The 15,669-nt window shown below is 43.1% G+C and overlaps 1 protein-coding gene and 1 non-coding gene across 2 annotated transcripts; one reads left to right on the top strand and one right to left on the bottom strand.

The window, feature by feature from the left end:
• Positions 1 to 1,994: 1,994 nt before the first annotated feature.
• Positions 1,995 to 3,514, top strand: LOC113037609 (uncharacterized). The gene is made up of 6 exons (XM_026194863.2): positions 1,995 to 2,228; positions 2,308 to 2,420; positions 2,612 to 2,773; positions 2,862 to 2,916; positions 3,030 to 3,124; positions 3,219 to 3,514. The coding sequence occupies exons 2-6, from the start codon at positions 2,406 to 2,408 to the stop codon at positions 3,426 to 3,428; spliced, it is 537 nt and encodes a 178-aa protein (XP_026050648.1). The 5' UTR covers positions 1,995 to 2,228; positions 2,308 to 2,405; the 3' UTR covers positions 3,429 to 3,514.
• Positions 3,515 to 6,937: 3,423 nt separating this feature from the next.
• trnas-gcu (transfer RNA serine (anticodon GCU)) lies at positions 6,938 to 7,019 on the bottom strand. The gene has a single exon. It is a non-coding gene; the product is annotated as a tRNA-Ser (tRNA).
• Positions 7,020 to 15,669: the final 8,650 nt, after the last annotated feature.

The raw sequence follows: 15,669 nt of genomic DNA, 5'->3' as shown, positions 1-15,669 counted from the left end.
AGACCCTACAATAATACAAACCTATAATACCCTGTACCATAGGTGTCAAACTCTGGCTCCCGGGCCAAATTTAGCCTGCAGCCTAATTACATTTGGACCGCAAAGCCATACCAAATTACTATTAGAGCTGGCCTGCTGGTATTATACAGTGCATTTCCTGCTAATACTACAAATCCCAGAATACTCTGTTGGTGTTCTGGCGCATCAGTCACGACAGGACCCATTAACACCCTGGTCGTGTCCAAATTCATGGGCTGCATCCTCCTGAGGATGCATTTGTAGGCCGATTACGTCACAGCGACGCGCCGAAGGCTGTCGTAGACTCCTCCGAATGCAGCCGACAAATGTGTCCTCCTTTTCCCCGAATTTGAAGGATGGGTCGGGTGTGTCCTTTCTTTTTTTTTTTTTTGCCTGTCCCGTTTGGATCTTTAAAAAAGGTGTATGATGAAAGTTTGCGACGTTGTGTGCCCAGAGAAAAAGCAAGCATTTTCAAATGTCAGCCTGAGCAGAAACACAGTAGCTGATCACACACCTGAAGTTGCCACCAATCTATATAACCAGCTGATGGAGAAGGAAAACAATTGTGTTGCATTCTCCATCTCTGTTGATAAGAGCAGTGATGCCTCTGATACTGCCCAGCTTTCAGTCTTCATCCGTGGTGTGGACTCAAATCTCTGTGTTACGGAGGAACTTTTAGGATTAAAATCAATGCATGGCACAACCACAGGGAAGGAAATATTTGATGAGGTTTCCAAATGTCCAACTGACTGCATCATACATCAAGAATCACTTTGTGGCAATGCCTTTATGTGTGAGATCATGAGCGATCTCGAAGCTTCAGGGGCGGGGGCGTATCATCACAGACATGTATGCTGCAGTGAGGGCTTTTAAAACTAAATTGTGCCTGTGGCAGAATCAGATGCTACAAGGAAACCTGGGCCATTTTCCCTGCTGCCAACCAATGAACAGATCTCTACTGCTCTGTTCCCATGTGCACAGTTTGCTGAAAAACTCTGTGTACTCAGTGCTGAGTTTACCCGGCGATTTGCCAACTTTGATGCCCAGAAATGTCGATTTGAACTGCTCAGTAATCCTTTTGCAGTTGACGTTGCAAACGCACCAACAAACCTCCAAATGGAGCTGATTGAACTCCAGTGTAGTGACACGCTGAAGTCAAAGTATGATGCTGTGGGCACTTCACAATTTCCACATTTCATCCCTGACACAATGCCTGGGCTCCGCACCCACGCTGCTCAGATGCTCTCCATGTTCGACAGCACTTACCTATGTGACCAACTATTCTCCTCAATGAAGATGGCCAAAACATCTCACGGGAGACGTCTAACCGATGAACACCTTCACTCAATCCTGAGGATTTCCTCAGCTCAGAGCCTGAGGAACTAGCATCCAAGAAGAGATGCCAGGTATCTGGCTTGGACACATCAGATCAGTGTGTAGCAAACTGAGCTATAATTAGCATTTTCTTTGTGCACTTTTTCTTGCTACTCCCAGACATGGGCTTGAATGGTTTCACGTTCAATGATATTTTTATTAGATAAGTGGTTTATTATTGTTATTTTTCTATTTATTATTAGCCTGGGGAAAAGGTTTACTGTTAAAATTTAATTCAGAAGGCTGAAAATACAATTTTTATTTAAGAAATAAATTCCACTGATATGTTATTTAATTGGAATTTCAATTTTGCATGTGTGCAATATTAAGTTATATATACTTTTATATAAGTTATATATCGTTTAAGCAAAGCTTGTCCCATATTCAGTTTTTCAGCAAAACTTGTTTGAGTCTATAAGAAAAGGTTCCTTATTATATATCTGGAGGAAGATTTTTTTCAATAAATATTAATGTTAGCCCACGACTTTGTTCCAGTTTGGAATTTTGGCCCACTGTGTATTTGAGTTTGACACCACTGCCCTATACTCTAATAACCCTACAGTCTGGTGCTACCAGATAATCTGGTATAGAATTTGTGCTCTGTCATTTCTCTGCTGCTTGTCTGAGCTAGTAAGGCTAACCTGGTTATCTAAGAATGGCGTGATTGCCAGTATGTGCAGTCAGACTTTACTGAAAGAAAATCTAACTTTAACAGCAGAGTGGCTTAGCATGGCTAAGCTGTGATATTCAACACGCCACCAAACCTGCCTCCCAAGCCCAGCCCCTTGAATTCAAGAGTGAAACTGATTGTGTTGGAGCGACTTGCCTCTGATAAGGTTTGTGCACTTCTGTATTTGGCGTCTCAGGTTTCAAGTCAGATCCTGTATCCTGTAGTTGTTTTTCTCCACAACGCAGAGTCAGCATGGATGGATGTCTGGGACAGCAGTGACACAGAACAATGACTGGATACTTGTCCTTTGGAGCAATACAGAAACACTAATGTAACCCGAAGAATGAACAACCAGGAAGTAAGTGCTGTGATAATGAAGCAAACATAGCTGTTAGCTTAGTTTGTATTCACAAAATGAACTTTATCCAGTTGTCTGCCATGACTCTGTCGCTCCGGTGCAATTTGTAATAGTATTGTAAATGCAGTGAGTATAACACACAGTACTTAGATGATATGCTGTGAATAAATAAAAGTTTTCTGATGCGTCAGACATCAGCAAACACCACTGAAACAAACTTTGAGGGTCCTGCTTCGGCCAAAGAGAGGAAGGTGATCCACTTCTCCAGCGGTGAAACTCTTGTAGTTGAAGACAGCGAGGAGGAAGAGGTGGAGACGTCAAACAAAACTCCCTTTGAAGAACCTAAACAGAAGGTGGGTATCTGTTTGGGGGGGGGAGACTTGTGGTGAATATTTAGCAACAGTCAGTTCATGTGATTGCTTCTGTCTTTTTTCTTCTCAGACTCGGCTATCGTTCAAGAATGTGGCCATTCTAGTTGGGAGGTTTTCACTGCTGGGTATGCCATGTTACATAATCAATACAGAAGCCAAGTGACTGTAGAGAAGGCCCTGACTTTAGCTTTTTGTGCAGGCTTCACTGAGTCTCCACATTTTCTGTTTCCAAATTCAGCCTGTGACTTCCTTGGGGAAAGATTGGCTGGTGCTCTTGGACTCAGTGCAGCCAAATACCAGTACGCGATAGATCGTTATCAACATGATCACAAGGTAATGTGTTCACAAACATTCAAGCAAAAAATAGAACTTACTCTATCGTCTATCTTATAAAAGGAAAATAAGTTCACTGTTTAACCCTCTTCAGACAACAAACAGTCGAGCTTCAGATGACCTCAAGAAGGGACAGGCAGAGACCGTGACACTCTCTCCCAGGTCTGATTGGAGTCATTATGGGGCCACAGGAGATGTAAGCTGTCCTCCCAATCCCCAGGAGAGCTCTGATGAGAAACAAATGGCTGGAAAAGAAGGATGTCACAACAAGGGCTATCAAGCGGACGAGGAGCACTTGAAATGAATCTCAGAGAAGAAAAGCAAAAGAATGTGAAGTCCCCAGGATGGAATGTTACAACAACGTGAAGAATAAAAAGCTAACAAAACAAACTAAAACATTTTCTGTGTCTAACTACCAGTGCAAGCTTTTTTCACCGTTTATTCTTCCCAATCCTGGCAAAACTGAGATTCTTACTTCAGCCCCTTTGCCAACAATATCACTGTCTTATTTCTGACCAAAAATTAAGATGAGATTGAGCTCATCCAGTCTTATTACCTTTACTTAAGAAATAATGCAAAAATCAGACCTTCTTTGATTCCCAGTAAGGTGGAATCTCTAGTAAACACTTTCATTTTCTCCTGTCTTGATTATTGTAACTCTCTACATCTTATTCCTCCTTAATCCATCTTCAGTTGGTCAACAAAGCCTGTGCCTAACCCCCCTGTGATTTTACCTGCACCCTGTGATTTTATTTTTAATCATTTTAACAGCAAACTGAAGAAAAGCCTTGACTCCGTTGCTCCACTCACCACCAAAAAGATTAACGTAAAACATGTATCACCCTGGAGAAACGAAGAAGTCAAAAAACTCAAAAGAAATTGCAGGGCAGCAGAAAGGAGATGGAGGAAAAATAAAAATACTATCAACCATCAAGTACTTTGCGAGCAACTTAAAGTGTACAATAATACACTAAGGAACTCAAGAAATTCATACTTCGCCAAAATAATCAGTATTAACAAAAATAATCCCAAGGTCCTCTTTTCCACCATAGATCATTTATTTAACCCTGATTTTAACAGCTCCCAAAGAACCCCACAGACTCGCTCTGTGGGCAGTTTGCAGACCACTTCAGGGGAAAAATCAGCGCCATCAGATCTGATATTTTATCTAATCGCGATATGATTGTAAACACATCTGATGGCTCGATTGTACCTGAGGAGACACTGGACAGCTTTGTCCTGGTTAATGCTGAGAACCTTCAGAAGGTTTTCTCCACAGTGAGACCCACCACATGTCCTTTAGATCCAATCCCTTCTTCACTTTTTAAAACACTTTATGGATTTTTTGAGGCTGAGCTTTTATACATGATGAATTGCTCTCTTCAGTTGGGTGTCTTCCCTGCTGCCTTTAAAACGGCGGTGGTGAGGCCCCTTCTGAAGAAGAGCAATTTGGACTGTAATGATTTTAATAACTACAGACCTGTATCCAACTTACCATTTTTAAGTAAAGTCTTAGAAAAACTTGTTTTTACTCAGATTAATGATTTTCTAAATGATAGACAGATCCTGGAGATATTCCAGTCTGGATTTAGGGTGAACCACAGCACAGAGACGGCTCTCCTAAAGGTTTTAAATGATCTTAGATGTAACTGGGACGCCCAAAAGCTCTCAGTCCTGGTGCTGCTGGATCTAAGCGCAGCCTTTGATACAGTAGACCACGCTATTCTTTTAAACAGACTTAAACACATGGTGGGCCTCTCTGGTGCTGTACACAACTGGTTCACTTCCTGTCTCTCAGACAGAACTTTTATGGTGAGTACGGATACATGCTTCTCTAAGATCCATAAAATGACATGTGGTGTGCCTCAAGGGTCGGTTCTAGGCCCTGTACTTTTTAATTTGTATATGCTCCCTCTTGGTGGTGTCATCAGGAGGCATGGAGTGAACTTCCACAGTTACGCTGATGACACTCAGCTGTACATCTCCATGTCTCCTGATGACACCAGACCAATGGATGCCCTTTTTAACTGTATTTTAGATATAAGATCTTGGATGGCAGAAAACTTTTTACAGCTTAACCAGGACAAAACCTAAGTTTTAATCGTCGGTCCCGAGGCTCAGAGAGAGAAACTCTTGTCTAAATTAGAGGCATTTTCACTATGTCCTTCGCTACAAGTGAAAAACCTGGGTGTTATTTTTGACTCTGAGCTTGGTTTTATCCCACATATTAAACATGTAACCAAAATTGGATTTTATCATCTAAAAAATATAGCCAGAGTCCGCCCTATTCTCTCTCGGGCCAACATGGAGATGCTGATGCATGCTTTTATTACCAGTCGCATTGATTACTGTAATGCCCTGCTCTCTGGTCTCCCCAAAAAGAATATTTCACCTTTACAACTTTTACAAAACTCTGCAGCCCGTGTGCTGACGAAGACCAGAGGGCGGGCCCACATTACACCGGTTTTAGAATCGCTGCACTGGCTCCCCGTGTGTTTCAGGATCGATTTTAAAGTTCTTTTATTGGTCTTTAAATGTCTTAATGGTCTCGGGCCTTTTTATCTTTCAAATCTGCTTCTACCATACGAACCCTCGTGGACTCTGAGGTCCTCTGGTACTGGCCTTTTGATTGTTCCTAAAGTCAGGACACATACTCACGGAGAGGCAGCTTTTCAGTGGTATGGTCCTCGTCTGTGGAACAGCCTGCCGGAGGAGGCTGGCATATCTCGGAGGGGGCTCTCTGCACCGGGGTTGTGATCGACCATGGCTGCTGTGGCTCTGTGGGTCTTCTCAGGCTGGCTGGGGGGCTTCTTTGCATCCCTCTAGCTGTGTGCCCGGCCTGGAGGCTGCGGTCTGTGACCAACTCCCGGTACAGACGGCTCCGTGTGATAGTGTTCCCTCACCTGGCTCATGTGTGCCCAGCTCAATTTTACTTCTCAAGTGTGTGTGTGTTGCACACTTGGACAAATGACACTTCCAGGCGTGCATGAGTTCAGAATCATTCTCTTTACTTGCTCATTTGCAACTGCAAATACAAAACACAAGCACTTCAGTTCAGCGTAGCTGCACTCTGCAGGCTATCTGTGCAGTAGAACACACAGGACCCCAAAGCTGCCCGATTCAATGCCTGCGTGAGCGCCATCAATGATGATTCCCACAATCATCATTGATCAGAATATCCTAGCTGGATTGCCAGTTATCACAGTATGTGTCAGAAATAGTAATAAAGAACTGAACGCATAACATAACAATGATAAGAATGCATGAAATTATGGAGAGGGGGGGCAATATCTATTACAATACTTCCATCTTTCCATCTGTGCCCACCCATTACATGAGTCCCACATGTGCGTGTGTGTGTGTGTGGGGGGGGGGGATGTGTGTGTATGTATGTGTGTGTATGTATCCATGACCTGTATCCTCAGCCTATCAGGTCAGCTGGTTTTCGGATTTGTTCTTATGGGGTGCTCTCTCTATAGGTTGGCTTTACCTTATCTTTTGCCCCATTATTTGTGGCCCTTTGGATAAAAAAAGACACTAGAAATACGTGGACCTATTTATAAATGCAAACAGAGTCAACCACACACATATTAGAAGAACAAACTGTGAAGCAATTTGTAACTGTTTTTAAAAAGTGCTTAGCAACTAAATAATATTACTGTTTATATAATTGTCAGAATAAAGTGAATTTTAAATTATAAATTATAGATGCTAAAGCATGGTTGAATCCTCATAAACTAAGCGTTGTTGCTTTTTAAACATTATGAAAAGTGATATCAAAATTTAATACGCGCATTAAATATAAGAAGTTTCCGACGAGGATGGGATTCGAACCCACGCGTGCAGAGCACAATGGATTAGCAGTCCATCGCCTTAACCACTCGGCCACCTCGTCTGAATACACAATCGGGACATGCGCATAGTAATATCAATATTCAATGGCTGCCAGTTAAAATACCGACAGTGGGCAAGACTATTTTTCTAAGGTTTCACACCATCGTGTTTTAGCATGTTAGGCTAAATGTGACACTGCCGTTAGCCACCTTGCTGACATTAGCAATATGACAACACAAAAGACAGTGGCTACAACTACCTAAACACGGAAAATGCGTAGTGTGGACACATGTCGGTATCGTCTCCGTCTCCTCGTTGTATTTCAACCAAGTCCAAGACTGTTTTTGGCATCTGAGCGGATTAGGCGAGAATAGCAAAAGCCCACCCTTTAGATAAACCTTGATATATGCCACTTTTTTAAAAGCTGCGTTTAAATCAGTGACGTACCGAGTGTTGATACATGCCGTTGTCTGTGCTGCGTTTGGGGGCGTTTCTGTAATATGACACAGATAACATCGTAAAAGTTGCAGCACTGCTGCTTTTATCTGTCCATCTGTGCAAACGTAGGGAAATGAGGACCATATGATCAATGGAAAATTCTGTGTAACATCGCCAACAGCAAAGATAAGAGCGTGACTGTTTTCAGGGTTGGATTGAACTGTAGGTTTTAACTAGCTCCTTCACCTCTTTGTGTGGATTTAGCGTAAAAAGTGTCCACTCTACCACCGGGGTTACGTATAGCTTTACGTAGCATGTGCCGTAGTGTCGAGCGCCGTACTGGTAAAAAGTGGGTATCTGTCCCCATCTAGCGATTAGATTTGGTCATAAAAAATAAACGTCTGACTTTAAATACCCACAGGAAAATATAGACAATCGAGACTTTAACTTAAAACCCACAACTTTATCAAATTGCCTACACGTTTGAAAACACCTGAAGAAAAAAGCATAGGGAGAGTGGGTCTTATGCTTTGAATATATCACATAAAAAAAAAAAATCAGCATTTGTGCTCCTGAACGATTGCTGCGCTGAATTCTGGGTTGCCATCAGAGAATCTAATAATACCCAGGAAATAGCCTAAGACAGGAAGTGTGGAGATATTCACGCCACCTCAGGCTGATGCACATGTGAAAACACCCACAAATCAGTAACAATTTGAGTCAAAGTCCCTCAGTTACTGTTTACAGCTGGCATAAAACTACTCCACTTCCAAAGGTCGTATTATATGTAAACCAAAGAAGCAGCATTTACTTGGAGACATGCTGCATCATGATGGAGAGAGTGCTGTTATTGTTGGGATTAGTGGTTCTTCACACTTCATACACTGTAAGTATCCATTCAGCATTTCTAGGGAGACTTAAAAGAAGAGACTGAATGTTTACCCGCACGTCTTGGTGTGTGTGTGTGTTTTGCAGATACCAGTTTCCCCTGAAGTACACGGTATGTGCAAAGATGATACTTGAAAGGCTCTTAATCTTTAGAGATGTGGAAAGACTTTGAGTCAAGTCTGTTTGCGTTACAGAGGTGTATGAGAATGGAGAAGATGAGAATCCTATCTTAAATTTAGGTGAGATATATTTCAACACGTAATGGTTCCAAAATCAAAACTGTTGCATACTTGGTGCTGCTGATGATACAGTTAAACACAATTTCTTTTTTTTTACCGTGCTGTAGGATCAGATGCCGACCTGTTTGAAGGGGACGGCACTCATATTTACTACAGTCATAAACTGTGACACCAATGGTTTTGGTGGACTCAGCGGTGCATTCAGGTTCAGGCTTGATGGCGAAGTTTCCCAGAGGAACACTAATGTCCAAAGAGCTTAGAGGCACTATATACCTTTAGTTATTAACATTTTATATACTTATCCTTGTACTGTCTAATGTTTATCAAGAATGTGTGGGTAACCTTTTTTTGCTTAGACAAAAATCACAGATAGTACTTGAAAACAGTTGGTAATTTCCTTAGTTACTTTGGAGGGGTTATGTCATAACTGGTGACTTGATTTTCAAGCTTTGTACGTTTGCAGTTATAATTTGTTATCAAAAACTTCCTCTCCCATAGGTGCTTCTCTAGTGTTGGTGACCAGCAGACAGGTTGTCTTGTCACTGGGACCAGGCTGTGACCACAGTGGTTGAGCACGAGCTGCTCCCAGTGGCGTGTCTAGAAAATTTTTGTTAGGGGGGCCAGGTAGGGGCACAGATTTGGAGAAGGGTGGCAGATGTAATTGGCAGATAATGTTAAAAACAATTCTACCAACCGTTAACCATAATTCAATAACCCTGTAAACCTAACAACCGAATGCGCTTTTAACTCTTATTAGAATGAGATTTTAACCAATACGGTGCAAAGTTTTTAGATACTGCGTTGATAAAGTACAAGAGATACAATCAGTCAGTGTTTATTCAGCAGTCAAGGACATCAATATTTGCATAGTATTTTTACTGACATGTAGTGCATATGTTTTGGGCAAAAACATTTTTGAATATTAAAATACGAACATTTTTAACATACAATTGGCAAATTAGCCAATGCCAATGCAAAACCAATGCCTGTTAAAAAAAAGAAGATAATCTTCTCACAAACTGGTGTTTGATTTTGAAACAGGAAAAAAGTGGGGAAACAAATGAAAAGACTAACATTTGAATAAAACCTGAAAGCAAGTAAATACTTTCTATGCTGCCTTATGGTAAACTTTGGTAATGTTCATGTATAAAGAACAACACTGGCTGATGATGAAATACAGTCAGCTGGCATGGTGACACTGCCAGTATTGACCTGCAGGGCTGGACTGGGACAAAAAATTGGGCATTTTCACTACAGACCGGCCCCCCAGGTATTAAAGCCATAAAGACTTTGAATGAAAACAAATGCTGTTGTGACAGTGATGTACAGTCTTGTTGGTATATGTATGATTTCTATACATTTTACGTCAGATAAAAACTTTGTTCGCAAGATTCAGATAATTATTTAATAAAAGCTAAATATTTTAAATGAGAATAAAAAAGAAAAGTATTTCTTTGTGCCCCCCTCTCCCTGTTAATGCCCTACCTGGCCCCCTGGCAACACTTTGCTAGACCCGCCCCTGCATAGTTACCAGCTGTCAGCTACATAAAAAAGGATCCTGGTGTTATTTGTCTCTCAGAAACAGTTCATAACTTCAACTCATTCATGTCACCTAAAAGGTAAACCTTTTTCTCCATCACAGCTCTGATGATTCAGTAAGGACATCTCCTGGTTTCATCTTCATGTTTCCCTCTCACCACATATCCAAACCGACATCATGACCAGCAGCTTTACAGCTGTGGCTCCAGCAAACATCAGCTGATACTAGAAACTAATATTAAATAAATTCTAACAACAGCTGATCAAGCTTAAAAGTGCTGCTGTTGTTTAGCGCGACATCCGCTGGTTTCCTCTTTCTGGCGCAAAGTGGGCGATAAACAAGAGAGACAATCAGCTGATCATTGATCAGTTTCATGATTGAAGTAGCAATAGAAGAGGGAGGGGAGATAAGAGAAGAGGCAGCTGTAAAGACAGAATAACTCCAGCTTTGTGTCTTTTCCATTCTAGCTAAAGTCCGGGACAAACTGCGTCTCTTCTCAGCTCAATACGAAACGCGTAATATTTTCTCTGAATGGGGGGATGATTCCATTTTTTAAGGAGCTGTTGGCAACTCTACTAACTAACCTTATGAATAAAATAAAGTTCACTATCAGTAACATCATCAAAGTCAAAGTCAAAGTCAGCTTTATTGTCAATTCTGCCACATGTACAGGACATACAGAGAATAGAAACTACGTTACTCTCAATCCCTAGATAAAATAGCAAATGAACATTTAAATATAAGAGTGATTAAAAATGCAAGTAAAATAATTAAAAAGTAAAATTTAAATAAATAAATACAATACAATTTTTACATATAACAAGAAAGCTATACAATATACAATATAATGAGTAAATGACATTGAGTGCAAACCAGGCAGAGTAGTGCAAATAGGCAAATAGTGCAAATGGAGATTTGGTAATGTACGGTAAGAGATAGTGTAACAACAAAGTCTTATGAGGTAGTGGCAGTCCAATGCTCCACAAAGTGACTGGTAACTGGTGCAGGCCAGTGAGTGAGTCAGAGAGTGTGTGTGTGTGTGTGTGTGTGTGTGTGTGTGTGTGTGTGTGTGTGTGTGTGTGTGTGTGACAGAGTTCAGTAGGACCGTGGAGGAGAGAGGGGAGAGGGGGCAGAATCGGGAGGGAGTTAAGCTTCCTGACAGCCTGATGGATGAAGCTGTCCTTCAGTCTGCTGGTCCTGGCCCGGAGACTCCGCAGTCTCCTCCCCGACGGCAGCAGCTTGAAGAAGCTTTGCATTGGGTGCGTGGGATCAGCCGCCATGCAAAGGGCTTTTTTAGTGAGACGGGTGCTGTAAATGTCCTGGAGGGAGGGGAGAGAGACACCAATGATCCTCTCTGCAGCTCTCACTATGCGTTGGAGGGTTCTATGACAGGACGCATTGCAGGCTCCAAACCACACAGTGATGCAGCTCGACAGGATGCTCTCGATGGTGCCTCTGTAGAAAGTGTACATGATGGGGGCTGGTGCTCCTGCTCTTCTTAGTTTGCGGAGAAAGAAGAGACGCTGCTGTGATTTCTTGGCCAGTGCTGTGGTGTTGTACGTCCAGGAGAGATCCTCTGTGATGTGCACACCCAAGAACTTGGTGCTGCTCACTCTCTCCACAGACGCTCCGTCAATGGTCAGAGGAGCATGTTGGGTGTGCATTCTCCTGAAGTCCACAACAATCTCCTTTGTCTTCTCCACATTCAGAGAGAGATTGTTGTCAGCACACCACGTGGCCAGGCGTCTCACCTCACTTCTGTAGTCGGTCTCATCCCTGTTGCTAATGAGACCCACCACCGTTGTGTCGTCCGCAAACTTGATGAAGAGGTTGGAGCTGTATGATGGAGTGCAGTCTTGGGTCAGCAGAGTGAAGAGGAGGGGGCTCAGCACACATCCCTGCGGGGCCCCCGTGTTTAAAATGATGGTGCTGGATGTATTACTGCCGACCCGTACTGCTTGAGGTCTTCCGGTGAGGAAATCCAACAGCCAGTTGCACAGTGAGGTGTTGAGCCCCAGCTGGACCAGTTTTTGAGTGAGCTGTTGGGGGATTATGGTGTTGAATGCTGAACTGAAATCTATGAACAGCATTCGAACATATGAGTCATTTTTGTCCAGGTGTGTGAGTGCCGAGTGGAGTGCAGTGGAGATGGCATCATCGGTTGAGCGGTTGGGCCGATACGCAAACTGGAAGGGATCCAGGGAGGGGGGCAGGACAGTCTTGATGTGTTGCATGACTAGTCGTTCGAAGCACTTCATCAGGATGGGAGTAAGTGCAACAGGACGGTAGTCATTAAAGCAGGAGGGAGATGACTTTTTTGGAACCGGAATGATTGTGGTGGCTTTAAAACATGTGGGGACGACAGCCTGGATGAGTGATATGTTGAAGATGTCTGTGAAGACATCAGTGAGTTCCACTGCACAGTCTCTCAGTACACGACCAGGAATGTTGTCAGGACCCGGAGCTTTACGTGCATTGATCCTGCTGAGGGATCTCCTCACGCTGTCCGGGGACAGAGTCATCACCTGGTCACCAGGAGGGGGTGGGGTCTTCTGTGCAGTGGTGCTGTTTTGGACTTCAAAGCGAGCAAAGAAAGTGTTCAGCTCGTTCAGCAGGGGGATAGTGCTATCACAGGTCTGTGGTGGGGGCTTGTAATCTGTGATGGTCTGAATGCCTCGCCACAGGCTCCGTGAGTCTCTGCTGTCTTTGAAGTGATGAGATATTTTCCTGGAGTACTGTCTCTTAGCCTCTCTGATGCCACGGGAAAGGTTGGCCCTAGCTGTCCTCAGGCTCGCCTCGTCTCCATCTCTGAAGGCAACATTCCGAGCTTTCAGCAGCCTGTAGACCTCTCCTGTCATCCATGGTTTTTCCATAGCAACAGAACAGCTGTATAGAAACTCGTCATGCTAGCTCACGCAGTATGATGTATTGTAACTGACTGTAAAAAGTCAGCACAACGAAAATAAACTCCACCTAAACTTGGTTTATATCTGACCCAGATAGACTGCAGGTCATAACTTCTTACCTGAAGTTGAATTCACCTGACACTTGGACCGGCGGCCACCTCGGGTCTCTCCTCCTGCCTCACCTTCCCTCATCCACCTGTTGCCTCTGTGGAAGCTCCGCCATAGCCACCACCGTACAACACTTGTGTCAAGCCAGCCTCCAATTCGAGACTTGCAGTCAAGCCAGCCTCCAGTTTGTTTTACGTTCCCTGTGTATTCAAAGTATTACGGGAATGGATGTGGAAACCGGATTTCAAAATAAAAGTCAACTTCGAGTGAATTAACAGATATGTTAAGAACATAATAACATATAATTTAGGCTTTTTTTTTTTTTTTTTTACAAACCTTACATACATAGATCTGACAGTACAGCTTCTGAGATAACTGTTTACAAAATGTTATATTCTATCCACAAGTTCTTTGCAATTTTACATTGATAAACATTATCCTTAACATATTTGACCCACATAAAGTACCATGGCCATCACACTGCCATTTATAATTGTTTAAATAACTTGTGTCTTAAGTCATCCCATCACACAGAAAATAAAAAAGCCACATGGTTCACTTTTATATCACAAAATGTTAGAAATATAACTCGTTCATAACAAACTGAAAGGTTGGGAGTTTAAAATGCAAACCGGTGGAAGCAGAAGTAGAAGACTATAATGTCACAGAGCACACGGTGTCTATTATTGTGTAGACATGTATAAATATGTCACGGCGAGTGCGATGAGCCGTGTGGGAAATAAAGGAGGATCCAAAAGCAGGCACTTGTAAAGGGGTGAGGGTGGTTTATTAAATACAAAATAAATATAGACAAAACAGCAAATGGAGCACGAACTAAACTAGACTGGAAACAACTAAACTACAGAGCACAAACCTGGACAAGAATGAGAACGAGCAGAGGAGAATGACGATGGACAGCAGGGAGAACACACGGGTGAGACATGGTGGATACACAGACAGACCAGCAACTACAATGACAGAGGATACGACTTAAATACACAGAGAAACACAGGGGAATTACACACAGGTGGTGGACACAGCTGGGAGAAATCAACAAGACGAGACAGAGGTAAAACTGAACACACTCACATGAGACGCAGACCTTCACAATAAAACAGGAACAAGAAACCATCACACTAAGACACAGACTCGACATAGAGAGAATGACACATGGAACTAAACTAAACCTGCAAAAACATGACAACTCAAAATACTGGGTCAAACTGACCCAGAACCGTGACAGTACCCCCCCCCCCCCCCCCCCCCCTCCAAGGGCTGGCTCCCGACAGCCCAAAACAAAAAAACAGAGCACCAGACCAGGGCGGGCAGAGGGGGTCCAGGAAGGAGGGTCCGAAACAAAAAACAAGGAGCACAAGAGTCCAAACACACAAGAAAACAGTCCAAGAACACAGGAAAGCAGATCAAAAACAAAACCAAATCAGAGCTCAAGAGTCCGAGAAAAGTTCAGGGGGTCGACCCGGGGGTCGACAACACAAAGACCAAGACAGTTCTGGAGGCCGACCGTGCACACGGCAACGGCGGTGATGGGCAAACAGTTCTGGAGGCCGACCGTGCACACGGCAACGGCGGCGAAGGGCAAACAGTTCGGGAGGCCGACCACTTGGAAGGCAGTGGCGGCCACTGAGCAGGTCCGGAGGTCGGCCGCGATGCCAGCGGCGGCGACGAACTCTTTCCGGAGGCCGTCCCCGAAGGCCATGATGCTGACTTAGAGGCCCGGAAAACGGACGGGCTCCTCGGGCCCTCCAGCGGAGGAACTAAACTAAACCTGCAAAAACATGACAACTCAAAATACTGGGTCAAACTGACCCAGAACCGTGACAAAATAAGAGCTTAATAAAGACGCTTAATTTCTTAAGAAATAAACAGGTGGAGTGACCTTTATCAAAAGTGGATGTTTCATCTGTGGCTAAACCACTGTACCCAAAAAACTTTAAAAATCTACTATGTGTGAGGCTGTGTAAGTAAAGCTTACCCTTCACACCCGCGTGTAACAAACCATCTGTTGGGGGTTGTGGATTTGACACCTCAGCATTGTGAAAGTGGGGAAACATGTTTCTGACTGTGCATAAGATTTCTGCTTACAACTTAGAATCTCAGTTCTAAATGAAATTGAGATGTTTTTTTAAGTATGGCTAATGTACTATTTGACTTCTAAGGCATACACACACACACACACACACACACACACACACACACACACACACACACACACACACACAGAGAGCGAGAGAGAGAGGGGGGAGCAACAACAACAACAACACAGAGGAGAAGAAGAGGGGTAGTTTTACTATGCATCATAAAAACGCAATCATTCATCTTCCAACTGTATCTTTCTGTTCTGGCTTTAGAATCATTGGTTGTTTACTGATCTGTACTTTGGGAGTCATACTGTTGTGATACTGGGGAGAAAAGGGTAAGGTTTGATAGACTAAACCCTTACACACAAAACTTGAAAAACCTAAAGCGTGTGTGAGACTGCTAGCTGTGTTGTTCAGCAATATACTCATCTACAAATATGTTACTAAAGAAACTGCAAACTATGAAAGGAATCTGGATTTAAATAGAACATAG

This window comes from Astatotilapia calliptera, chromosome 15 (assembly GCF_964374335.1).
Source record: "Astatotilapia calliptera chromosome 15, fAstCal68.1, whole genome shotgun sequence".
NCBI lineage: Eukaryota > Metazoa > Chordata > Actinopteri > Cichliformes > Cichlidae > Astatotilapia > Astatotilapia calliptera.
This window is presented reverse-complemented; position numbering and strand designations above follow the sequence as displayed.

Bases quoted from the DNA above. Each gene is read 5' to 3' on its own strand.
- LOC113037609 (XM_026194863.2), top strand. The intron at 2,917-3,029 runs GTATGCCATGTT...TTCCAAATTCAG, and splicing joins TGGGAGGTTTTCACTGCTGG to CCTGTGACTTCCTTGGGGAA. The intron at 3,125-3,218 runs GTAATGTGTTCA...AACCCTCTTCAG, and splicing joins GTTATCAACATGATCACAAG to ACAACAAACAGTCGAGCTTC.